Raw genomic sequence first — 27,170 nt, 5'->3', positions numbered from 1 at the left:
AGAGAATGAAGGATTTTTGTTTCCAAAAGTCATTTGATAAGAACTGATGTAGAAATTCTTGGAACTGGTGGAAATTTATGGACATTCCCAGAAATCTGAGCAGTAGGAGGCACATACGATAAGTAGAGAGTGATTTAGATACTCAGAAGAGTCTATACTAGACGTACAACTTGTTCATCGTAGAGTAAAACCGATAATTTAGCACAATCGGGGTTTTGGTGGTGCCAGACTACAAGATTTTCTCGACTGTTAGATGTTATTTCATTAATATTCTAAAATACATTTTTTCACTTAAATATTTAAGGAAAATTTGTAGGTTTCATGGGAGCATGGAAAGCAGAACCAGGTAAGTTTCAAGAGAGAGTAACCAACCATTAGGTCAGTTTCAACAAAGCACTCGAACTGGAGTCCCAGTGAACCTGCTGGAACATGAGCTCTGGTGAGTGGTTGGACCTGCTGGAACTGGGGATCTGGTGAGCGGTGAGACCTGATGATCTGGTGAGTAGTTACACCTGCTGGAACAGGGGATCTGGTGAGTGGTTAGATCTGATGATCTGGTGAGTAGTTAGACCTGCTGGAACAGGGGTTCTGGTGAGTGATTAGACCTGCTGGAACTGGGGATCTGGTGAGTGGTTGGACCTGCTGGAACTGGGGATCTGGTGAGTGGTTAGACCTTCTGGAACATGAGCTCTGGTGAGTGATTGAACCTGCTGGAACTGGGGATCTGGTGAGTGGTTAGATGTGATGGAACTGGAAATCTGGTGAGTGGTTAGATGTGATGGAACCGGGAAATCTGGTGAGTGGTTGGACCTGCTGGAACATGGGCTCTGGTGAGTAGTTGGACCTGCTGGAACATGGGCTGTGGTGAGAGGTTGTATCTGCTGGAACTGGAGATCTGGTGAGTGGATGGACTTGCTGGAACTGGGGATCTCTTTGAGTGAATTGAATTGACTTTATTTCTTATATCTTTCACATACACAAGGATTAAAAATCTTTATGTTACATCTCTGTCTGAATGTGCAATGTGCAAATTATAGTAATTTGTAATAAATAGTACGTACAGTAAGCTATACAACGGAACAGTCACTATACAATAATGTCAGTGTGAATTAATCAGTCCAATGGCCTGGTAGAAGATGCTGTCCCAGAGCCTGTTGGTCCTGGCTCTTATGCTGTGGTACCGTTTCTCTGATGGTAGCAGTTGGAACAGTTTGTGGTTGGGGTGACTCAGGTCCTCCGATGATCCTCCAGGCCCTTTTTACACACCTACCTTTGTAAGTGTCCTGAATAGCGGGAAGTTCACATCCACAGATCTGCTGGGCTGCCCGCACCACTCTATGCAGAGTCTTGAGATTGAGGGAAGTACATTTCCCATACTAGGCACTGATACAGCCAGTCAGGATGCTCTAAATTGTGCTCCTGTAGGAAGTCCTTAGGACCGTCTGAGGTGAAAGAGGCACTGTTTTCAACCATCTGAGGTGAAAGAGGTGCTTTTTCCACCACACAGCTGGTATGTACAGACCAAGTGAAGTCCTCAGTGATGTGTATACCGAGGAACATAAAGCTGTTCACCCTCTCAACCCCAGACCAATTGATATCAAAAGGGGTGAGCCTGTCCCCATTCTTTCTGTAATCCACAATCAGCTCCTTTGTTTTTGCGACATTGAGGATGAGGTTACCTTCTTGACACCACTGTGTCAGGGTGATGACTTCTTCTCTGTAGGCTGCCTCATTATTATTTGAGATAAGCCCAATCAATGTAGTATCATCGGCAAATTTAATTAGCAGATTGGAGCTATGGGTGGCAACACAGTCATGGGTATATGGAGAGTCAAGGAGGGGACTTAGGACATAGCCCTGGGGGGCTCCTGTGTTGAGGGTCAGAGGGCAGAGGTGAGGGAGCCCACTCTTACCACCTATGATTTGACAGGAAGTCCAGGATCCTGCTGGCTGGGAAGAATGGCAACCAATAGGAAGTGACCAGTGAGTAGAAATTACTAACATCACTTGGAGCATGGGCCAATACCATTTTGCAAGGGTCTGTGGGTCCCAGGTTGGGAATCCGTGGTTCAGTTGATAGAATAGAAACGTGCACACAACTAAGCTGGCCAATAAGACAACAATAGGCACAATTCTTAGCAGTAGAATTGGAATTATTAAATTGTGATTATTAGTGGATTATGAAAACGGAAAATATGGATCGGAGATTTCAATATAGCTAAATATCAGGTCAACTATTTTGAACTGAAAGGTACTGAGTTCTAAACAATGAAGAATTGTGTGTCCTTTTAAATATATAACTGAGAGCTACTGAAAGCTACGTAGTATGCTGACCTTTACATCAAGAGGACTAATGTTCAAAAGGTTAGTTGGTACACTACCTGATTGTGAAGCACAATGAACAGCACCACATACTCATCTTTGACCTGGAGGGCTTGTAGCCTAGGTTTACCAGACTGCCTACAGGATTAAGTTATGAGGATAAACTGTAGTGGTTCTCCCTGGAATTTAGTAGTTTTGGGCGATTTCAATAAGCATTTAGATATTCTGGGAGCAATGGTCGTAAAGAAATGGAATGTTTCAGATGGTTGAGGGTTTTGTGATCAAGAACCAGGTTTTTGCCATTAGGAAATGTTTCCATTGAGAAAACTTATTCAGACCCAATCTTAAATCTTAAATTTCAGCTTGATTTTTTTAAATTAAAGGGATTAAAGGATTGTTTTGAATGGATGGACATTTGGAGTTATGTTAGAGATCTGCCACAAACTCACTGTTTCTGTACCATTGTCCTAATCTCTGCATTGTGCTTCTTCTTCCAGGTTATGCCTTGTTTGATGGATTCTCAAGCTTTGCTCAACATACCTTGGTGAGAGCCTCAATTAGGCCTCTCTTCTCATTCTGCAACACCTCCTTCTCCAATATAGCTTTGTTCAAAGCTTCCTTCATAGTCACTAAGTCCTTCCTTAGAGTTGAGTTCCTCACTTCCATAAGCTCTAATGACTTCTGTCTGTTGGAACACAAATACTCAATCAAGATTACAGTGTAATAGGCAACTTTTCTTTGCTAAATGTCATGGCACCACTGCCTGATCATCCTGGCCTCTCCTGAAATTTAGTATAACTCATTCTCGCTGAAAAAAAAATCAAGGTTAATCACGCATTGATAGCAATGAACTGTCCTGAATCCCATTTCTGTTCAGAGAACTCCTTTCACCATCTCAACTAAATGTTTTACAGCAAACCAATAATTTTGAAATCAACCAGTGCAAAAAATGTGACAATATGTTCACAGTATGCCACATAAGTAGGAGCAGAATATCGGGTAGCAAATAATGTCAGTGCACTGGTACACCTCCATTCCTCTTCAATACTATTATAAGACTTTCTCTATTCACCTGACACTGCCCTGCCTGTATTCTAGGTATTCTCTAGCCATGCTAAAGCAATGAGGCCTAACCAAAACTTCATACAAGTTTAGCATGAGGTTTAGTGCAACTTCCTTGCTTTGTTGTCCATTAACAATATTATCATTTTAACAACCAGAGCTACCATTGGGCAGGAGGTACAAAAGCCTGAAGTCCCACACCACCAAGTCTGACATCAGCTACTTCCCTTCAACCATGCAGTTCTTGAACCAAGCTGCTCAACGCTAATCACCACCTCAGTGTTATAACACTATCCACTACAATGGGTTGGGTATTGTTCTATTTTTGTTCTAATTGCATTATTTCTTCTAAAGATGTGTATATTTTATGCTTTTATTGTGAATGTTATGTATTTAATGCTATGTGCCTGTGAATGTTGTTGCAAGTAAGTTTTCATTGCCCCTGTGCATATATATAGATGTGTATAGGACATAAAACAGGGCTTTTGTCTTTCTATCATCTTAACTTGTCCTGGATTTGAAAACTGCCTCTCTTTATTCTCCTCATTGCTACAAATTTAAAATAGTAGATTTTTTTTCCCTCTCATTCTGGACAATATCCTACCATTTTTTAGTTTTAAATTTTCTCTGCTATTTCACCAACTTGGGAATGGCATCAAGCTGTCCACATTACTTTTGACTACATTTCTGAATTTCAGACCATCTCCATCTTTGAAACCCTGCTCTGTTTACCTAATTTCATTATTACATATTCCTGACTACCGGTGAACACCAGTGAATAATGAAGTTGAGCCTGAAAACCAGCAATTCATCACTGCTGTCTGTTTTCTCATGTTCAGCCAATTTGGCACACATGCTCCCAATATATCTTTAATCCTACACACAATTATTTGATGTGCCTACTATATAGTAATCTGTCAAAAAAAACCTTGGAAAGTCTATTTTTATAGTTTTAATTTATTATCCTTATCAATCTGTATGAAAGAATTCAATTGTTAATCACACATGCAAATGCAAACTTTCATTAATTTCCCCATACTTCTCAAAATCAAAATGCTAATTAATTTTTGTCAGGCTTATTGATCTGAAAGATTCTCCACCAATATTTGGCTTACCTGCCCACGGTTGCTCTCATACGGGGGGGGGAAATATTGACAATCTTTCAGCCTTTTACACTTCCATTTCCAAGAAAGCCTTCATGATGTGGTCAGAGCCTCAACCTTTTGCACCTTGGGGTCACAAGATACTGGAATTTGGACCAAAAAAAAGCAAACTACTAGAGGAACTCAGCAGGTCAGACAGCTTCTGTGCAGTAGCCAAAGGTCCATTTACCTCTAAAGATGCTGCCTGATCCGTTGAGTTGCTCCAGATATTTGGTGTTTTTTTTGCACCATTTACACCTTTCCTTCTTTCAGTGACCTTGGTTCATTTCTTTTGAGTGTTGCCAAGATTTTAAGTACTCTGGATTTGTCTATTTTCATCCCATTCTTTACCTTTGCTGATAAATCAGAAGACTCTGCTTCTCCACAAAGGTAGATGCAAGATACTAAACTTCATATCTAAGCCATACTCACTGCCTGCACAAAACACTCACCTTGGTCAGTCCGTCACTCCATCAACTATCACTGTCTGTAAATGACTTTCGAAGTCCCTTTGTTACCTGTCATTATTCCTTCATCACACTCTCTCATTTTGACCCTTTCCACTTGATACATTCAATCACCTTTCAATGTTGAAAAGTTAGAGGCAGGTTAGTAAAATATTTCAACGAGATATAGACTGGCTGATGTGATGAACAGGTAGGTGACAGAAAGTGGGACTTCAGGACTTCTGGCAGATTGCTTGCCTGATGGTAACTGCATGAAGACGGCATGGCCAATGGAAGTTTAGTAAAAGGCAAAGCAAACTAGAGTGCACAGTTCTAAAGAGTTTCAGAGCAGAGATATGGGGAATATAAGGGGAGTGAGAGGTCAAGTTGAGAAAGTGATTTAAATAAAGCATATAGGTCTTTCCTAACCCAAATGATATACTGCTCATACTTATAATCAACTGATTTGCAGACTAATGCGATGAACTGCTGGCTTGTGTAGGGCTGCAGGTAGCTTCTACTATGTGGAAACCAGTTCATGGGCTCACTTCTGACATGCCAGCCATTCGGATTATGAAGAGTTTATAGGAAACGACCCTGTTAAGACGTGTAGAGGACCTGGACATGATTTAGGACATTATTTAGATTTATCAATTACAAGACGAGAAAGTCTTATCAAAACCTTATAAACCACTGCTTCAGCGACAACTAGACTATTCTCCCAGTTCAAGGAGAAAGATGTGAGGCCCTTAGGCAAGGTGCATTGGAAGCTTACTACAACAATTCTGGGGATTGAGGGACCATTTATGTGGTAACTCTGAAGGAGATGCTGTTAACCTCCTTGGAACAGGGGAGGCTGCAAGAGGATCTGATGAAGAGATTTAAAAACATAGAGAATAGAAGCAGAGGAAGGCAAAATAACTACTGTCAGATGGATTAAGAGCCAGGAGACCAGCAATTAAGACAAGCAAACAATGCTAACTTGAAAATAAATCTTTGTTTAACAGAAGTTTTATAGACTTCAACCTTTGGAAGCCATTCCTTTCCACTCATTGGATTGTATACTGAAACTATTTCCTGACTGAAGTCTTTCAATAATAAAAACCAATATCATTATTGCTTTTACTGACTATCAATATTACTAAGTATAGCTCTGGCTCTCTTGCCCACCCTCATCATTATGCAATCGTTCTAAAGAGGGAGAGGAATGAGGAATAGAGAAGGGCAACCAGAGGAAATTCCTACCAGGCACAATCATCTTGCCCCTCTGAAAAGCTGCTCGAGCGAGCAGTAGGCTCACCAGGTGACTTCTGCACCTCCCCTTTCCACAATCATTGGTTTATGCTTTCATTAACGTTAGCATGAATTGACATTTATCTGTTCAGCAAGATGCATCTGATAATAGTATGGCACTGCTGTCTGCATACCCTCTTTCAGCCTCTTTCTTGGCATGCTCATAGTCTCTCTGCATCTCTTCTTTCTTGTCTTCGATGTGATCACGCTGCCGCTTTAGGTCATCATTTGCAGCTCTCTGGCGCTCCATGTCCAAGTGTAAGCTATCGATCTGCTGGTTCAAAGAGTGCACCACCTTCTCTAAATTTGCTTTCTCACTGTGGGGAGGGTGAGAAAGAGGGCAGGACAGTGGGTAAAACAGAAACTTCCAAATGGATCTTACTGATGTACGTGGGCAGCGTGCTATCAACTAGTTAACAGCAACAGAGTGCTAGCAACGATAGATGTAATTGCAGCATGTGTTTCAATAGAATTATTTGATTCCGTGCTGCCCACCAAACACCATTTTACTCTAATTCAACACAAATTCGTAGAAAACATTGAGTCTGGGGGCATAATGGCTTGGTATGGCAACTGCTCTGCACATGACCACAAGAAACTGCAGACTTGCGGACTCAGCTCAGCACATCACAGCAACCAGTTTCCCTTCCACGGACTCTGTCTACACTTCTTGTTGCTTGCCTCAGTAAAGCAAGCTGCATAGCCAAAGATCCCACCTGGACATTCTTTCTTCTCTCCTTATGGGCAAAAGATACAAAAACCTGAAAGCACCATCAGGCTCAAGGACAGCTTCTATCGCACTGTTATCAGATTTTGAATGGAGCTCATGTATGATAAGACGGGCTCTTAGTCTCACAGTCTACCTCATTATGATCTTGCACTTTATAGTCTGCCTGCACTGTCCTTCCTCAGTAGCTTTTGCACTTTATTCTGGATTGTTATTGTTTCAACTTTTTGTAGCTCACTTCTTTGAGATTGTTATAGCCAGGGGTGGTGGAGGGGATAATCTTCAACTATCAATTAAATGTTCCCAATAGCATGTGTCTCAAATAGCCACTGACAACCAAGTCCAGCTCCTGGCCTTCATGTGTGACTTAGCTACTAAGCCCAGCGGAACCATTGCTATTGACAGGGGAAGAGGCAATGGCACCTTAAAACAGATCCCTTTGGGTAAATGGGATTCATCATCCATGGTTGGTAGCTGATCTAGGAGAAGGAAAACTGCCCTCAGACCTCCACTGTCTTGCGGCTGCGCTCACTCATGGGGAAGGCTTTGGGACTAAACCCCGAGGAAAAAGTCCAGAGCTGGTGTCTTGAAGGCAGTGCTCCATTGAGTTCAACGCTGACTGGCAATTCCTGCCACACCACTGGGTAAACTGTATTGTTGTGTGCCATTCCTTTGGATTCATCAGCTGCATTGTTGGGGAGTCTGCTACATGGGTAATAGTTTGCTCTCTGTAAGTACTGTCCTGGCTTGCATATCACGTAGACAGTTGGGATGTTACGTCCATGACCGACCATGACCAATGGAGAAGCCTCATTATTCTAGCTCAATGCACCGTGCAATGATTTAATCTGTGTAAACAGTATGCAAAGCAAGTTCTTCACTGTATCTTGGTACACGTGACAATAATAAAGCAATACTAATATCAGTAACATACTCACATTTTAATCTTCCCTATACACTCAGAAATTCTCCTGGATTCTAAGACTTTGCTATACACCAGGGGCAATTTACATTGGCCAATTAACCTATCTACCTTAGGAGCCCAGAACACCCAGCAGAAACCCAGGGAGTGGGGATGCATAAACTTGGGGACTCTCAGCATTGTCAGAAAATGTTAGTACCTTTACAGCCAATATTCTCCTAAACAATAGATGGAAAACACAAGGCACAGCCTCACAGTAACCTGCATAACATTGATTCATTTCGCAGCATAAAGAGGGTGTTACTGTTAGTAGAGCCACTGTTTCACAGCTCCAGCAACTCGGGTACAATCCTAGTCTTGGATACTGTAGATCCATGGCCTCTCAATTCCACGAAAACAGGTACAGTCCTGATCTTGGATTGATTATGAGTGTGGTCAATCTCCCTGTGACTGCTCCCCAATAAGGTGCTGGGTGGTAGGTTAACTAGCCACTGTAAATTGCCCTGGTGCTTAGGTGAGTGATGAAATCTGGGGGAGTTGCTGAATACATTAAACTGGGATTAATATAGGATTATTATAAAAGGCTGGTTGATTGTCAGCACGGATTCAATGGGCTGAAAGGCCTCTTTCCATACTGTATGACTCAGTAACAGTTTACTTTTATCACAGAGTTAGAAGATTGAGGCCAAGTCCTTCTGGTAATCCAATATATATTTAGGGTAGTACTGCTTTGTGGACTTAAAGATCAAAGCATCTGGGTTACCCATTAATATAGTCTTTGACCCAGCCACAATAAAACTGGCAGGTGTCATAATGATGACTAATTTCCTTTTTGAATAGAGCATGTTTAACTTTCTGTTAGCAAATGTGAATAAGGACGATTCAAATAAGCTCAACTGATTGTTCATCTCTAGTAACTTGTAGTTGAAAGGCTAACGTGTCAGTCAGATTGATGTCTTTCTGCTTGTTGCTGTAAACCATTCTATCTGTAGCATAGCCTTAGAAAAGTACATCAAGACAAAAGTTAATCATCTTCTGAAGTGACTGCCATCCAATATCATTCACTCTGTCCTTGCTGCAGATGCTGCCTGACCTGCTGAGCATTTCCTCTTTATATCTGCTACTACAATGTGAGCTTGTAACTGAACTCTCAAGTGTAACCTAAAGGCAACCAATGGATCAGCTCGTCCAGAGCACATAAATAACTCTGAGCACAAGGCTGCCTTTTATTTCCTATGAGACAAGTTTGCAGGTGAGAGGTCATTTTTGTGTTTCTTTTTAAAAAGAAATCTGTTATAAGTGAAGAAATGTAATTTAGAGTGGGGACCCATAAGTTATGGACATTATGTCACAGTTACTTATTAAAGGGAGTGGCCCTTAAGCAAGATTGGATCTTTACAGAACTCCTTTAAATGTTTTTTTTAAATCACTGGAAGGAATGTGTGCCAAAACACAACAAGGTGTTCTCCCGCCTCCAAGGCTGCATTACCAGCTCTACAAAGAGGCTTTGAATTTACACTTGGCAGAGTTCCATGAAGAAAGTTATTTTTTTCTTGACCAATGCATGGGCATTCACATAAATATACCTCGGCATCTCTGAGCTATTAGCAAGCAAGTTGCTTCAGTTTACATGGCTGCACACAAAGGCCTTCTCTATTTCTGTTTTTTTTTGGAATTAGGAAGCAGATGGACTCAGATATAGCCATCACCTTTGAGTGGCAGCTGCCAAGGTGAGGAGTTGCTGCATTGTTAGGGGAGCTGCCTTTCAAATGAGCTATTAGATCAAGTTCTCTGAAGTGATTGTGACAGGACTGATGGCCATCAGTGCACCAGCACAGTTTTTGGAAACCAAAGAAAAAGAGCATTTGAAGATAAAGAATCAAACCCAGCTCATACCTACTGGCAGCAGTGATTCCTGTGCTCCTGCACAATGGTCTATCTACTGAATTATTGGAGAGGTTCATCAATGTTGTCTCCATAAAATCCTCCTAATCCACAGACAGGATGTGCTAATCAACATCAACATCCTGTCCCTGGCCAAACTCCCTGGCACTAATTTCACTCAGTGGGTTCTACTAGGTACGTCAGGCCCAACACCAGATTCCTAGTACTGTCGCCTCCATCTTGGCAAGAGATAGACAACTTGGCAGAGGAAACTATTCAAAGAGTCTCCTTGTGTAAATGTGTCTGTCATGCATCTCATGGGAATGGCTTGGTCCATGATTGTTCAAAGTGGGGAAAATGTACTTGAATGTTATTGGGTAATTCAGAGGCACACAGAGGCCTTCACAAGTGGCAGCAGCAGCAAATCATCTCCCATACTACCAACCTATCTTTCCATCAAGCAAAGTCTGCCCCAGCTCATCTCATCAGCCTTGTTAACCACCTCAGGACTCGCTGAACTGGATCAGCAGAGACAGGGTAGATAGTTAGAACCCTTTCCCAGCAAGGAAATATCAAGTACTGTAGCTATAACTTGAGAAGAGGAAGTTTAAAGGAGACATACGAGGCAAGTTTTTTTTAACAAAGAGAGTGGTAGGCATTAGAAACACGCTGCTGGAGGAAGTATTGGAGGCAGATATGATATCAGTGTTTGAGGCATTTAGACAGGAACACAAGCAGGCAGAGAATAAAGGGATAGAGGCACGTGCAGACAGATGTACAGTTTAAATTGGTATCACAGCAGGCACAGGCACCATGGATCAAAGGCCTGTTCTTGTTTCTATGGTAACAAGTCATCCTCTACCTCAAAGGATAGCCAGAGTTGACTGAGGGTAAAACCCTCTCAAGATTTATGCTCAATCAACTTCAGTAAAACTAATATGCTGGTCAGTTCCACCTTTCTCTTTTATTTCAGTTGACTAGCACATACTATGATTTGCACCTCAGTTCCAACACAATTGGTTTTTCCCTCTCTATTGAGATTCATCAGTCTCTTGTTAGATGATTGAGGCAGTGCCCTCCCTTAGATGACAAGGAAAGTAATTGTGTTGTTTTGATTAACCTTGGTCTTCACCCTGTTCAGGCATTGTCTTTTCTAGAATAGATTGCGACATTACTAAAATAGCTATATGTGAAACCTATTCAGCAGTGTAAAATGCACTGGGAAGTTCTGACATTATAAATAATGGTACATAAGTGTTAGGGATACAAAAGACTGCAGATGTTGGAACTTGGAGCAACACACAAGGTGCTGGTGGAACTCAGTGGATTGGGCAGTATCTATGGTGTATCTATGTAGTATCTTCCATCTGGACAGGCAGATAGAGAAGAGAGACAGCCAGTACAAAATAGGTGGAGGGAAGGGTTGGAGCAAGAATTAGCAGGTGATAGGTGGATGCAGCTGAGGGGCTGATAGGTACATGAGGAAGGGGAGAGTGAGAACGATGTCAGAAGCTGGGAGATGATAGGCGCACGTGACAAAGTACCGAAGATGATGTAATCTGACAGGAGAGGAAGGTGGAGCGTGGGGTAAAGGGAGGGAATTGAGAAGAGGAACTCATGGGAAGACTGTGTGGCTGATGGGCAGATGGAGAGGGTGGTGGAGGAGTGAGAAATAAGGTGATGGGGGCCAGCTGGATCAGGAGGAGAGAGAATGGAGAAAAGAGGGGGAGCAGTTAACAGAAGTCTCACAATCCGGCGTTAGTGCCAACAGTCTGCGGACTACCCAAGTGGATATGATGACCTGTACCTCTAACTTGCATGTAGCCATGACCTGGCAGGGAGGAGACTTTGGACAGATATGTTGGTGTGAGAATGGGAATTAGAACTAACATATTTGATCACTGGGAGATTCCAGCTGGCACGGCTGAAGGAGCTCAGTACTAAGTGCCATGTAATTTCTTTATTCCTTTTATTATAACTTCTTGGACAGAAGCAAAGATAAGTTTGATTGAGATTTTATTAACGATCCCTGCACTGCAATTCTGCGCTTCATTTGTAGAATTATGGAACACAGTCAAGAAGGAAGGCTACTACCTTTGAATTCAATTAAGATTCATTGACAGATCCAGAGTTGCGATAAGAATAAAAGATGCAGCCACAAAGCAGTCTTCAGAAGAAAGTAAGTGAAACTCTCACCCTGAGAAGGGTAAGTTACTGACAACAAAACTCTAGGCCTTACACCTTTTGTTTAGTAGTTGGTCTGTGGCTAATTGAAGAAATGGGACACCTTTGATTTGATTGTACTCGTTCCAGAACTTCAAGTTGGTAGGACTACACTAGATGTTATATCATTCTAAAATTGTCTTTACAATACAAAGGAACATGACACCAGATAATAAGTGGATGCTGGATTTATTTTTAAAATTCCCCTTTTTGAACTAGAGAGAGCTTCGTCTTGCTGAATGTTGTAGCCCATTCTAATCAGTAACAAAGAGTTACTGCTTCGTATAGGTTTTTGGAGTAGGGGATAGCTTATTGGTTTGAATAAAAGATTGGCCAAAAGGAAACAAGTTAGGTATTAGTGAGTTGTTTCTGGTTGACAAGATGAAACAAGTGATGTGCCACAGAGATTAGGGCTGGGGCCACAGGTTCATATCATTTATATTAATGACTTCAATGAAAGCACTGAAATGTGGTTGCTAAATTGCTAATAACACAAAGATAGGTAGGAAATTAAGTGGACTATCCCAGCACATCCTTAGGTGTTGGTTGTTAATGCAAGTAATGCATTTCGCTGTATGTTTCAATATACACGTGATAAACAGATGAATTTGAATCTGAATCTGAAGTTGTATAGAGGCTACGAAGGGATATAGATTGGCCCAATGAGGTGGAAAAGATCTGGCAAACAGAATATTATGTGGGAAAATGCAAATTTATCCATTTTTTAATGAAAAATAAATAAAAAAGCTCATCTAAATTGTGAGATAGTAATGGATATTGAGATATAGGGGAATCTGGTGACGTAGTACATGATTTGAAAAGATTAATACGTTGGTACAGCTAGTACACAGGAAAGATCATAAGATTACTATCAGTATGTCTCCTTTCCCAGTAGGGACCCAAACGTGCTTGACCATTGACACACAGCCATCAAAGATGGCTACCAAGCCCTTCCTTTGGTAAGCCAGACCACCAGGCTGTGCCCCTTCTTTGCACATACAAGTGGAAGTGGAAATATGAGGTTGAAGTACAGAAAGTTGTACAGTGCTGGTCTGAGGAAGCAGACGAGCTTCTACAAGACTGCTTTAACTCAGTAGACTGGTATATGTTCTCTCAGCACTCAGCTTAGATGAGTATGTCACTGTCATCGTACACTTTATCAGCAAGTGTGTGAGGCCGCGTAATAAAGAAATGAATCTGGATGTTCCTGAACCAGAAACCGTGGATGAACTGGGAGATCTACCCCCCCACTGAAGTCTAGGGCTGAATCGTTCAAATCAGGTGATCCTGGCCTTCATAAAGCCTCGGATACCAAGAGATGATACTAATCCAAAGTGGAATCTCAGATTAGCTGTGAGTTCTGTGAGTTTATGTAATGGGCTACAAAACAAAGTCAGGCAGCATCTCGAACAATAGTGTGTCCCTTCCTGATGATCTTAATGCATTCTATGTACATCTTGAGCAGAAGGGAATTGGAATGCCACTACCCTCCCCGACAGTCTCCAGTGCACCTGAACACTCAGTCAACATCGCCGACATAAGAACCCAGGAAACCAACTGGCCTGAATGGCGTCCTTAGCTGCATCATTAAATCTGCATGGATCAGATGGTGGCTATTAGCAGACATGCTTAACCTCACCCTGTTTCAACTTGAGATTTCTGCTGCTTTAGGAAAACCACTATCATCCTGGTACCTAAGGAAATCAAGATAACAAACAACCTCAACACACCGTAATTCAACTACTGCTGAAACCATCTCTCTGGTCCTACATTCATCTCTGGTTGACTTGAACACCTATGTAAAGACACCTATGTTAGACTATGTTTATTAACTGCAGCTCCCACCTTCAATACTATAATTGCAAGCCAACAGACGTAGTCAGTAAGGCCAGGCACCAACACCTGTGCTACAATTATTCTCAGCATTGGTAACACAGAAGACTGTGTTCCTCAGCAACCTATTCCACTCACTGCACACACAAGTCTGCATGGCCAAATTCTGTTCTAATTCCATCTACAAGTGTGATAAACCGAAGTTGGCGTACTTCAAATAATGATGAGTTGGAGTACAGGAAGGAGAGAGCCTAGTGATATGGTGTCATGACAGTAACCTTTCACCTAATGACAGCAAAACAAAAGAGCTAGTCATTGACTTCAGGAAACGGGTTAGTGCACAAGGTCCTGTTTATGTCAACTTTGCAGAGGTCAAGAGGGTTGAGAATTTCAATTTCCTAGGAGTGAACACCATCGGCAGTGTTTCCTGATCCAGCAACTTTGATTCCATAGTCAAGAAAGCTCACTAATGTCTCTACTTCCTCAAGAGGCAAAAGAAATTTGGCATGTCCCCTTTAACCCTTACCAATTTACATCAATGCACCACAGAAAGCAACCTGACTCCATGCATCATGGCTTGGTATGGCAAATGCTCTGCCCATGAATGCAAGGAACTACAGTGATGTGGGCACACCTCAGCATGTCACAGAAACCAGCCTCCCTTCTGTGGACTGTCTCCTCTTCTCACTGCCTCAGTAACACAGAACATAATCAAAAATCCAACCCACTCCTGACCTTCTCTCTTCTTCTCCCTCCCATCAGGTAGAAGCCTGAAAACACTACCGTTAGGCAGCAGGGTGGCAAAGAGTTTAGCACAACACTTTACATTACAGGTGACCCAGGTTCAATTCCCGCCGCCACCTGTAAAGAGTTTGTATGTTCTCCCTGTGACCGTGTGGGTTTCCTCTGGGTGCTCTGGTTTCCTCCCACAGTTGAAAATCAACCAGTTGGTAGGTTAATTGGTCATTGTAAATTGTCCCATGATTCGGATAGGATTAACTTGGGGCACTGCAGGGCAACGTGGCTCGAAGGGCCGGAACAGCTTATTTCATGCTGTATCTCAATAAATAAATAAATAAATCAATCAATTAATTCTCAAGGGCAGTTTTCCAGCGGAAAGAAATGGACTCCTGACCTCACAATCTACTTCATCTTGACATTGCATCTTACTGTCTATCTGCACTGCACCTTCTCCGTACTGTAACACTTTGTATTGCACTATTATAGTTTTGCCGTACACTACTTTAATGCGCCATTGCAATGATCCATAGGGACAGTATGGAAGAGAAGCTTTTCACTGTACCTCAGTCCATGTGACAATAACAAACCAATTTACTGATTTAAGATTTTTAGCCAGAGGGTGATGAATCTACGGAATACATTGCCATGGAGGGCTGTGAAGGCAAAGTATTTGAGTGTATTTAAGCAGAAATTTATTAGTTCTTAATCGGTAAAGGTATTAGGGGTTATGGGAAGAAGGTTGCAGAATGGGGTTAGAATAACTCAACCATGATTGAGTGGTAGAACAGTTTCATTAGGCCAAATGGCTTAATTGTGCTCCATAGGTCGCATAGCCATAAGTTATTGTTTATTATTATTGTTGATATCTTATGGTCTTAAATCCATATGTTATTGCTTATTGAGAGGGAACTGAATACAAATTTGTGCTTCCATTATGTAAGTCATGGCTGAGACCATATTTGCAGTACTGAGTATGGTCCTGGTTTCCACATACAACGAATGGTATCAACAACTGGAAGCCATTCAGAGGATTAACCTGGGTTGCTTTGTATTGGGAGAATGAAAGAGTTCTTGCAGAAAATATACAAGCTCTTGAGGATTCTCAATAGTATGGATATGGAGTAGATGTTCCTTCAAGTCAGAGACCTTAGAACTACATTTACGTTTTTAAACAAGAGTTATGTCAATTAAGATAGAAATGGGGCAAAGTTTTTCTCTCAGGGAATCATGAGTCATTGGAACTGTGTTCCTCAAAGAGCAAAGGAACATATCTTTAAGACAGACGTAGATCACAACATGCTTGAGTGCCCAAGGAGCCTACTCTTGCTCCTGACAGTTTATGTTCACAGCTAATTCAAACAAAAGATGAATTCCCACCTTCCAAGGATCTCCAGAGAGGATCGGTAGCGGCCTACATCCCTCTTGGCATCTTCCTTGGCTCGGTTTGAGTCTTCAACTTCACCTTTCAACTTCTCCAGTTTCTGCTCCAACTGCCTCCGCTTACTCTCACTCTCTCCAAGCTGTTTCTTCAAAGAGATGACGACATCCTGAACAGCCTCCACTCTACCACGAAGCTCCTGTAAAAAATGCCCAAGCTTCACACATTATAAATTGCCTCAAGCAACAGGTAGTCATCATACAACCATGTAATGTACACCACATTAAAAAGTGGAATTAAGCTCCTTAAAGATTCTAGCACCTCCAATCGTCTTTGAAGGCCATGAAATTACAAGTCAATAATGATAAGCATCCTCAAATTTCCACCTTAACTAATTATATGGACTGTAGTTACTGAGTCACTGAACCTGATCACAAAAAGGGATTACCTCACACCACCACGGAGCGGTAGTGAAGAAGACCCGGGGAGCAGTGTGTGGTCACAGTAGATAGAAAGAGCTTAACTCTGTACCTAATGTAGATCTGGCAGGGTTTGATAGGGAAGAATGTAAAGAACTTTATGCTATATCCAACATGTTGTAAAACTAAGCTTAAGATTCTAGTATACTCGTGGAAAATATGAAACTGAATGAAATAAGATCTGACCATTCAGTGTTGTTCCTCAGGATAAGAAACAGAACTGTGGGGGAAAACATGACAGGAACCTGCATCACTAAACACCCATGTAAAAATTCAGTACTAAATTAAACTGAAAAGTGAAAACTCACAAATAGTAACTCTTCATATATTTGATTTTGTTTCTTTTCAAGAAATGCACCTTTACCTTCCCAAAGAGCTGTTATCTGTTAAATACAGAAAGAGCATGGCTATGATCAAAGTGGTCACTTCAATCACTCATTTTCCTGTTTGACAAGGACTGTCAAGCTAAGGCTGAGTTGCAGTGGTCTGTGACATACAACACCACAGGGCTGGATTTCAAGGCTACTTTAAATTAGAAAAACTATTCACTACTTTTTAACTGTTCACTCTGGCCTTAAAGATCACCTCAATAATTTTGATTTGCGGTTTTGATTTCCCTGTAATAAATATCTGCTCCTCTGGACTTGAAATGCAACATAATCAATAGCGTACAAAGTCAGCTTAAATGCTTCTGTCAGTAAGCTACAGTTTTAGGACTTAACTAAAGGCTCTTTCCTGTGACCAAAGCAAAGAAGCACAATGTAAAGTGGTGGGACTAAAAAGTGAAACAGCCTCCAATAATCCAGTGATTGAGGAATACCAAAGCAAATTGGTGAAGGTGGCAAGAGGTGGCACGATCTACTAGTGTTATGAGCCTCGTCTTCAAAAACTGGCTTCAGACAGAAGGAGATGCAAAGATCTTACCAGTGCCATCCAGAGAGTTCTTTCATACTTCTTGTTCAACTCCATGTTTGCTTTACTACTATTTCTCAATAACTCAGTTGTAAAGAGTATTCACTCTGTCACCCTTCTCCTTATAGTCACACAAAGATCGTTCCAATTCAAACAACTCCCTTCTGCCTCCAGTTTTCCTAAGCAGTGATCAGAAGGCTGAAACATGGCGAGAGATGGAAACATTTCCTCAGGGAACACGTTAACCCAGTTCTCTTCTTTCCGCTGATGATGGTGCACCACATGAACCCTTGTGGTATGCATCAAGCCATCATCACTCTTCATTCGCTGTGCATCAGGAAACTACCGAACACATCCATACATCTGGTCACTGTTAGACTCCAATAGTCTGCTTAATTTGGCTTCTAATTGACGCATGGGTGTGACTGAGGAATAGTTTCAGATCCAAACATTAGTTTCTAAGAGAAGTTATGAACAGGGCTTAGATCTCGAGTACAGGCAACTCAGCAGGATCAAATACCAGGGTGATAGATGACTGACACATAAAAATCACAAGACATCAAGGAAATTGGACACAAATCTCCCTAAAAATTACATCAATTTTGCTATTCAAGAAGGCAGTCTCTTTGTTGAAGGCATCTTCCAGAATGACATGGATCTTAGAGAGAACAATTCATGTGTTTTCTTCCTCTTCCTTTCTAATCTGGTTTTATAGCCCTTCCTATAATGGTGCTTTGCCCTACCTCTGACCAAGTGTTAATGTTGTTCCTCTCCGTGCCTTGAGGCATTTGTCTGTCTTTTACGAGACTGAGCTGCTAGCTCGATGCTCAGCAGCACAGATGGAAAGTATGCAAGTAGCTAGAGGGATTTGAACCAGGGACCACTCATCTCGACGTCCGTGGGGATGCCACTACAGCACCAGCCGGCATTAAGTGTTACTCGCCTACTAATTATTTTACCTTTGTTCTACCGTTCACCCGGTATCCTGCCTTATCTCGTAATAAGTGTTATAAATACTTAACTGTCCTAATCTCCAATCCACCATTAAAGCCGTAATTATGACCTTGTTATAATTTTGACTTATTACACAATGAATGAAGCCATTCAGCCAATTAGCTCCATGCTGATTCCCAGGGGAACAATCCCATCATTTCCATTACCCCTTATTCTCTCTCATATGCTCACCAACTCTTTGATACTCACTTACATTGTAATAATTTAAAGTAGCTAATTAACCTATTAATACACCTTCATTCTGACATTGCCTTGTTGACCCGGATAGCTCTCTTTTTCCCACATAGTGTTATTGACCTAAAGCTTGCATATATTAAGCTCAATCTTGGACCTTGTGGGAGATCTTGAATGTTATTTTGTTTAACATACGAAGCATTGGGGCTCTGTGTTAAAGTTTAATCTCTGACATATTGTTGCAGTCCTAACTGTAAAGATGATACTTGAATTTGTGGTAGAAAATGCTGATGATGGAAATCATTTGTAATATTCAGATCTGCTGAGCATGTCTCAGAACATCAGATGGGACAACATGAGCAACTTCCAGTTTAAAATGGTTCTACTGAAAATGGCCAATTTCATAAACAATCATCGCAAACAATGAAGAGGCAAGCAAAAGTGAACCATGCGGGTGCGAGATGGAGTCATTGACTAATGGAAAAGTACAGCATAGACACTATATCAAAACTATTTAAGCTGCTTACACCCATTGACCTACACCGGCACCATAGCCTCCCATACCCCTACTATCCATATATCTATCCAAACTTATCTTAAATGTTGAAATTGAGCTCGCATGGACCACTGGGGCTGGCAGCTCATTCCACAATCTCATGACCTTCTGAATGAAGAAGTTTCCCTCATGTTCTCCTTAAACTTCTCACCTTTCACTGTTAAGCCATGACTTCTGGTTGTAGTCCCACCCAACCTCAGTGGAAAAAACCTGCTTGTATTTATCCTGTCTATACTCCTCATAATTTTGTATCCTCTATCAAATCTCCTCTCAATCTTCTCCATTCTAAAGAATACAGTCCTAACCTGAAGCGTCGCGGGAGAACACGGAACAGTGGGAGCAGCGGGTTAGCTGCTATGGGTTGTGTGTCCGAAGAGCTGCGCCTTTCTGGGGCTGACTCTTTGGGCACAGAGCTCGGAAAAAGCAATGCAACAGACTTATAACTTTGTAAATTAGTGAGTTATTTGTTATATCTCCTCTCTTGCTCTGAAATGGGGACTCCTCTTTTTCCCCTATTAGGGAAAGAGAGAGCCTGTGGTATGTCGAATTACCGGGTGAACAATAGTCTTCGGGGTGTTGCAAGTCTCTGTCTTTATGCTGTGCATTTGAGTGCTCCGTGGAGGGGCTCTGATGCTTCTTGCTGGTGGGGTCATTGCCTTGCTGCTGATTGCGTGTGGGAGGGGGTAGCTGGGGGGCTTTGGGGTTCTTACATTTAACTGTCATTCATTCTTTGGGCTACTCTGCTGTTTTTGTGGATGTTTGCAAAGAAAAAAGAATTTCAGGATGTATGTTGTATACATTTCTCTGACATTAAATGTGCATATTGATACCTATTCAATCTTTCCTTATAACTCAGGTCTTCCAGATCTGGCAAAATCCTTATAAATTTTCTCTGCACTCCTTGTTTGCATCTTTCCTGTAGGTAGGTAACCAAAACTGCACACAATACAGTACTCCAAATTAGGCCTTACCTACGTCTTATACAACCTCAACATAACAACGTCATCTTCTGTACTCAATACATTTACTTATGAAGGCCAATGTGCCAAAAGCTTTCTTTACACCCTACCTACCTGTGATGCCACTTTTAACGAATTATATAACTGTATTCCCAGATCTCTTTGTTCTCAGTGCCCTACCATTCCCTGTGTAAGACCTACCATGGTTGGTCCTACGGAAGTGCAAAACCTCGCATTAAAACCCATCTGCCATTTTTCACCCCATTTTTCCAGCTGATTTAGATCCCTCTGCAAGCCATGATAGCCGCCTCACTGTCCACTACATCCCCCATCTTGGTGTCATCCACAAATTTGCTGATACAGTTAATCACATTATCAACCAGATTATTGATCTAAATGACAAACAACAAAGGACCCAGTAACAATCCCTGCAGCATACCACTAGTCACAAAGGCAAATCTCTACAGTATTACCAATCTCCCACAAAGCCAGTGTCTAATCGAATTTACTACGTCATCTTGAGTGCTAAGCAACTGAATCTTCTTGACCAATGTCCCATGCAGGGTCTTGTCAAATGCCTTGCTAAAGTCCATGTAGACAACATCCACTGCCTTGTCTTCATCCACTATCCTGGTAACTTCCTTGAAAAACTCTGTAAGATTGGTTAGACATGACCGATCATGCATAAGGCCATGCTCACTATCCTTGATCATTCCATGTCTATCCAAATACTTATAGTTCCGGTCCCTTAGAATATCTTCCAATAACTTTCCCACAATTGACATCAGATTCACTGGCCTATAATTTCCTGAATTCTACTTATAGCCTTCTTAAAACAGTAGAAGAACATTGGCTATCCTCCAGTCCTCTAGCACCATTCCTGTGAGGATGTTTTAAATATCTCTGCTCGGGCCCCGGCCATTTCTGCACATTTCCCATAGGATCCAAAGGAACACCTTCTCAGGTCCTAGGGATTTATCCACCCTGGTTTGCCTCAGGGTAGAAAACACCTCCTCCTATGTAATCTGTACAGGGTCCATGAAGTTGATGCCACTTTGCCTCACTTCTATAAATTCTGTATTCATCTCCTGAGTAAATACAGATGTAAAGAATGCACTTACGATCTCCCCCATCTGTTTTGGTTCCACACATGGATTACCATTTGGGTCTTTCAGAGGACCAATTTTGTTTCTTCCAATTCATCTGCTCTTATATCCCTATAGAATCCCCTAGGATTCTCCTTCACCTTGTTTGCTAGAGCAACTTCATGCCCTCTTTAAACCTTCTTGATTTATTTCTTAAGTGTTCTCTTGCATTCCTTGAACTCCATAAACACCTCCTCTGTTCCTACCTGCCTATACCTGCTATGTACCCCTTTTTTTTTATCTTAGCTGGGGCCTCAAAATCTCTTGAAAACCAAGGTTCCCTGCAGTTGTTAGCTTTACCTTTTATTCTGACAGACACATACAAGATTTTGTTTTTGAAGGCCTCCCTCTTCCCAAGTACACCTTTGCCAGAAAACAGCATGTCCCAATCCACTCTTGCCAGATCCTTTCTGATACCATCAAAATTGGCCTTTCTCCAATTAGGATCTCAACCCATGATCCAGACCTACCTATTTGCATATTTACTTTGAAACTAATGGCATTGTGGTCACTGGATGCAGTGTTCCACCACACAAACTTCTGTCACCTGCCCTGTTTCATTCCCTAATTGCACATAAACAGAGTTGGAGTGAAGTTGAGGCATGTTCAAGAAGAAGTGGACGGAGTGCGGTTGAGACAGGGTTGGGGCATGCGAAGTAGGGAGAAGTCGGAGCAGAAGAGTTTCGGAGCCTGTTCGCCAAAATCGAGAGTGAAGTTTGATGGATCTAAGCACGGGGCTAATTTGGGAAGGTTGGATGTGGGCTGGAATGTGACAGCGGGGTCCAGGCCCGGAGTGTGTCGAAGCAACAGGGCCCAGATCCTGGTGTGAGGGATGACTCAGTGCTTGGACAATTTAAACACTGGGCTGGATGGATTGAAAAGGCCGAAAGGCCGGGTGTCAGGGTCTGGAGACAAGGGTCCAGTGAGTTCTGATCACTGCTCCGTTACATTTACTCTGCTCTCCGCGGCACTAAGGCTGAGGCTATGGCCTACTCCGGCTGATCCAACCTTCGTATCTGCAAGCTTTGCAACGATTTGCCCCACTGTGCGATGAACTGAGGCTGAGGCTGTCGGCTTGCTTGGCTGATCCAGGCTTTGTGCTTATAAACTCACTTTTGCTCTGAAGGCTGTTGCTTGCTTTTATTGTTTGCCCAACTTGCCTGTTTTTTTCCTCTCTCTGCGCACAAAGACAAGAATATCTGCAGAAGCTGGAAATCTAAGCCCCACAGGCAAAATGCTGGAGGAACTCAACAGGACAGGCAGCATCTATGGAATCAGAATCAGTCCTGAAGAAGGGTCTCAGCCTGAAATGTCGACTGCTTACTCTTTTCCATAGACGCTGCCTGGCCTGCTGAGGTCCTCCAGCATTCTGTCTGTGTTGCTTGGGCGTTTGTTGGTCTTCTTTAAGGGGTTCTTTCGGGTTTCTTGTTTTGTGGCTGCCTGAAAGAAGATGAATCTCGAGATTGTATAATTTATACATTCTTTGATAATAAATGTATTTTGAACTTGAACTTTGCAAAGGCCAATGAGCTCAGCTCTCCAGTCAATGGTCAGTTCTTCATTTCAACATATTGCTGGCGTTCCTTTTGTTCCACCCATTGCCCTCCTTCAACTAAATTACTAATTTCTTAGTTCTGATAATGGGCTGGGCTCTAAACCAGGGGTTCCCAACTGTTTTTATGCCATGGACCAATACCATTAAGCAAGGGGTCTATGGACCCAGGTTGGGAACCCCTGTTCTAAACTGTAAATTGTTTCTCTTTCCACAGACACTGCTTGATCTTCTGAGTTCTTCTGGCATTTTCTCACTTAAATACAGTATTTCTCACTTCACAGATACTGACTGACCCTTTGAGGATTTCCAGCTTCCCTGTTTTTATTGCTGACTTAAGTGTTATTGTTCTTAGACCTATGTTCTAGTCCTTTCTCTGATCCTGCCTCATGCTCCCATTTCCAACTGTATTAATGTCCTAGTATTAAAAACTATCTCTCACCTTGTCACCTATAATGAGTCCACACTCTGAGCGCATTGCCTGACAGAATTACTGCAGGGATGTCACAAGCATACAATCCATGTGGAATGCATTAGAGCAAACCCCAATTTTTGTCCTTGAACAACTGCTGTGCACTGCCTTTAGAGGTAGATGCCTCTCAAACCAGCCACTTCCACTCTGTCTGCCTAGAATTCCACAGTCCATTCATGCCGATCACTGCAGTGTAGAAGCATAAACTTCCTGCCCTACTCTGAACTTGTTTCCCTGTATCTCACTCAGGTTTCCTAAACACATTTCTTCCAATATTTATCTGGATCTGAATCCAAGACAAAGTCCTTGCCTGTCTCTTCTAGTTTATTCCCTCAAAACACTCTGCCCAACAACTTCCATTTTGACTGCATTGGCACAAATTTTCTGGTGTTTCCAGTTCAATGTTGCCTGGCAATGGGGGATAAAAGCCCTGTTAGAATTGCTGACGTTTCCACTGGGCCCAATCCTTGTCACACCAAATTAATACATGACATGCTACTAATTGCCAGCAAAATGCTGTTCTCGAACTCCATAATCCTCCTTGGCTAATTCTTAATGCAAAATGTTCAAAAGACTAAGTATCAAATGGGTTCAGCCATTTCCACCTCATTAAATGCAACTGAAGAACAGACAACTTCAAACACTTTGCCTCCACCCCAGCTGGACAGAGTTCACAGAATTATTGTGTAATCCGTTTTCTCTCCCTCTCTCTCTTTAAGAAGAATTATAAACAGGGTTGCACGAGTTAGAAAATTTCAACATTTTTGCAACCACAGGTATGTAAGGATGCCTTTGAACTGCTGCGAACAAGGAAGAAGTGGAGATGGGAAGGGACTACAATCAGAGTAGTTCATAGATCACATAGTTCTCATTGTGAAGCTCAAATCCTGCCCAGTAACCTGAAGAAAATCGATTGATGTAAACTTGCTAGTTAACCTTTTCCACCCATCACCTCCCAGTATTAAACGATTCTCACTTGTTCAGTATTTCCTTTCATTGTAAAATTTGTGCTCATCAAGGTGAATGATGTCCAAAACTAATTACAGGTCGACCTTCACTAATCCGACTACCTGTAATCCTATTCCTTCGGTAATCCGGCACTGTTTATGCTTAATGTGATCCTTCTGTAATTCAGCATTTTCACTAATCCTCAGATCCCAATGGTGCCGGATTAGTGAAGGTCGACCTGTAAAACATTTTCTGATTTTATGCTCAGCCTAGATGCTTAATGCTTTACAAACACAAGAGACTGTGCAGATGAAAGGAAAGTAGAATTAAAATAGGTGGCCACTGGGAGATCCCGTTTTTCCTGGTGGACGGAGAGTAGGCTCTACGTTAGGTCTCAGCAATATACAGGAGGCCTCACCAGCAGAACTGGATACAGTAGATGATCCCAATAGGCTCACAGGTGAAGTGTCGCCTCACCTGGAAGGACTGTTTGGGACCCTGAATAGTAGTGAGGGAGGAGGTGTAAGGGCAGGTGTAGAACTTGTAAGGGTAAGTACTGGGTCGAGGAGATGAGTGGGAAGGGACAAGTGGACAAGGGGGTCACATAGGGAAGCGACCCCTGGGAATTGGAAACTGGGGGGTGGGGGGAGGAGTGAAAGATGTGCTTGGTGGTGGGATCCTGTTGGAGATGGCTCAAGTTACGAAGAATTACGTGCTGGATGCGGAGGCTGGTGGGGTGATAGGTGAGGACAAGAAGAACCCTATCCCTGATACTGCGGTGGGAGGATTGGGTGAGAGCAGTCCTGCGCGAAATGGAAATACGGGTGAAGGCAGCGTTAATGGAAGAGGAAGGGAAGCCTCTTTCTTTGAAGAAGGTAGACATCTCATTAGTTCTGGAATGAAAAGCCTCATCCTGAAAGCAGATGTGGGAGAGGTGGAGAAACTGAGAGAAGGGAATGGCATTTTTACAAGTGACAGATGGTAAGAGGTACAGACCAGGAAGCTGTGACAGTCAGTGGTCTATAAAAGATTTCGTTGGATAGACTGTTTCCAGAGATAGAGGCAGAAAGATCGGGAAAGGGGAGAGAGGTTAATGTTTTAGCTCTGATGTTGAGATACATCCGAGGATGTGCTAGAACACAACATCAGTGATGAAACTTGGCATTATTCGGTATTTCGAGTCTTTCAACATCAGACACTCTCACCTAGGTGATCCAGCCAGGGTTGATCAGCATTGGTCCACAGCACTGGTCACACCTCTTGATCCATAGCCACCTGGAGACTCGCTCAGCAGCCTCTGTGACGGTCCTGATGGCTGTTTTCTTTGCAGCCCCCATAATGCCAAGGAGTGAGTAGGTTCTGCACAGTGAGCAGCCAGCCGATCCTAGTCTTGTTGACTGAGCATTTAGTAAATGACTGAATGCTGTCCATGACTTGAAAGATCCAATGTGGCACTGGTTTCTAATCTTCCCAGGTACTGGACTGGTCTTTGGGAAGATACGTGTTGACTTGAGTAGCTGGGGTAACAGTAAGAGCTCGGCATGTGAAGTAGTGGTGCTAAAGACAGCTTGTATTCGAAATGCTGGAGACACAAGGTCTTGCAGATGCTGGAATCTGGAGCAACAAACAATCTGCTGGAGGAACTCAGCTAGTTGAGCAGGGAATAAAGGAATTCTTGATGTTTGGGTTTGAATTGTCCTGATGCAGATTTTCAAACCGAAACATTGACAATTCCTTTTCTGCTGCTCAGCCTACTGAGTTTCTCCTGCAGATTGTCTGTTATTTAAAATAACCATGGTTCAGTATTTGAAGATGCAAGTTCTGGGGATAGGGGAGGTGTATACAAAGAATAAAGGTGATAAGTTTGTCAAGTACTAACCGCGTAGTGTACTAATAAATGCCCAACAAAACCTTGCTTCTGAAATTCGTTACCACATGAGAACTGAATACTCTGCTCCTCACAAATACATTTTCTGTTTCTAAATCCTGGAACACATCTGGAACCACTTTCATATGGAACACCTTCATTTCTGCCATTAAAATTGCAGTTGAGAGCGCTCACCTGCACCTGCAGCTGCCGCTTCTGCAGTGCCACCTGGACTGCGGACAACGTGGCATCCCCAGCAGACGGGGAGAGGTTGCGAAGCGGGGATCGGGGGTGGGTGTCCGACCTGTCCCTCCACGGAGAAGATGTACGGAGCACGGCGGCTGACCCCACTCTGCCAGAATCGGCCTCAGTCTCTTCAGACATGGCTTCTCTGGACAGAGAGCTCGCCGCGTCTGCATCAAGAATTGCAATCTGGAAAAAAAAGAGAGCAGAATAAAAAACGCAATTGATTGTGCATGTTGTAAATGCAAACAAAAAAACTTTCGCAAGTCTGAATTTTCTGTATGTACTAGAAGGGCCCATCTCCTCCCAATGTAAAGCCTCTCAGCACTGCACCCCTTTCAGCCCCAGACATTATGTCCTAATCAACAATCTTGAAACGATGGAAGCGTGCCTTTGATATCCCACCCACGCTGTCACCATTCGGGAGAACAAGGGACCTAGCTGCTTGTCAGTGACGGTGCCCCCTGTTTATAGTCTACATCAGCAGTGAGAGGCTCAAGTGTAATAATCTGCTGAGGGTGTATATACAGGATGTAGAGAAGTTTTGGCAAGATACATGCTGGCAAAGTGCAGAAGCTAAGGACATAGCAGATGGGAATATGATGTGAAGATAATGTGGGGTCATCTATTTGATGGAAGATAAACAGAAAAGTGAGTATTTCTCAAACAGTTGAGAGACTGAACGAAACTATTGCTTAGAGGGACCTCGGAATTCTTGCACATGAATAACTAGAAGTTAGCATGTAGGTACTGTAAGTAATTGGGGAGGAAGATTCATTTCTTTATTTAGTGATACAGCATGGGGTAGGCCCTTCTGCCCTTTTGAGCCACACTGTCCCAGCAAACCCCGACAAACCCGATTAGCCCTGCCCTAAT

The 27,170-nt window shown here is 42.5% G+C and overlaps 1 protein-coding gene across 1 annotated transcript in view; it reads right to left on the bottom strand.

Moving 5' to 3' along the window:
• Window positions 1-27,170, bottom strand: part of LOC134345449 (rootletin-like) — a 387,184-nt gene that overhangs the window by 140,613 nt on the left and 219,401 nt on the right. Inside the window, exons 12-15 of the mRNA XM_063046136.1 lie at window positions 26,247-26,483; window positions 15,973-16,172; window positions 6,400-6,582; window positions 2,863-3,007 (exon numbers count right to left, since the gene is read on the bottom strand). Of these exons, the coding sequence (XP_062902206.1) occupies window positions 2,863-3,007; window positions 6,400-6,582; window positions 15,973-16,172; window positions 26,247-26,483 (765 nt within the window). The remainder of the gene's footprint in view (window positions 1-2,862; window positions 3,008-6,399; window positions 6,583-15,972; window positions 16,173-26,246; window positions 26,484-27,170) is intronic.

Source organism: Mobula hypostoma, chromosome 4, assembly GCF_963921235.1.
Source record: "Mobula hypostoma chromosome 4, sMobHyp1.1, whole genome shotgun sequence".
Taxonomy (NCBI): domain Eukaryota; kingdom Metazoa; phylum Chordata; class Chondrichthyes; order Myliobatiformes; family Myliobatidae; genus Mobula; species Mobula hypostoma.
The sequence above is the reverse complement of the archived record's forward strand: the minus strand, read 5'-3'. Positions and strand labels throughout refer to the sequence as shown.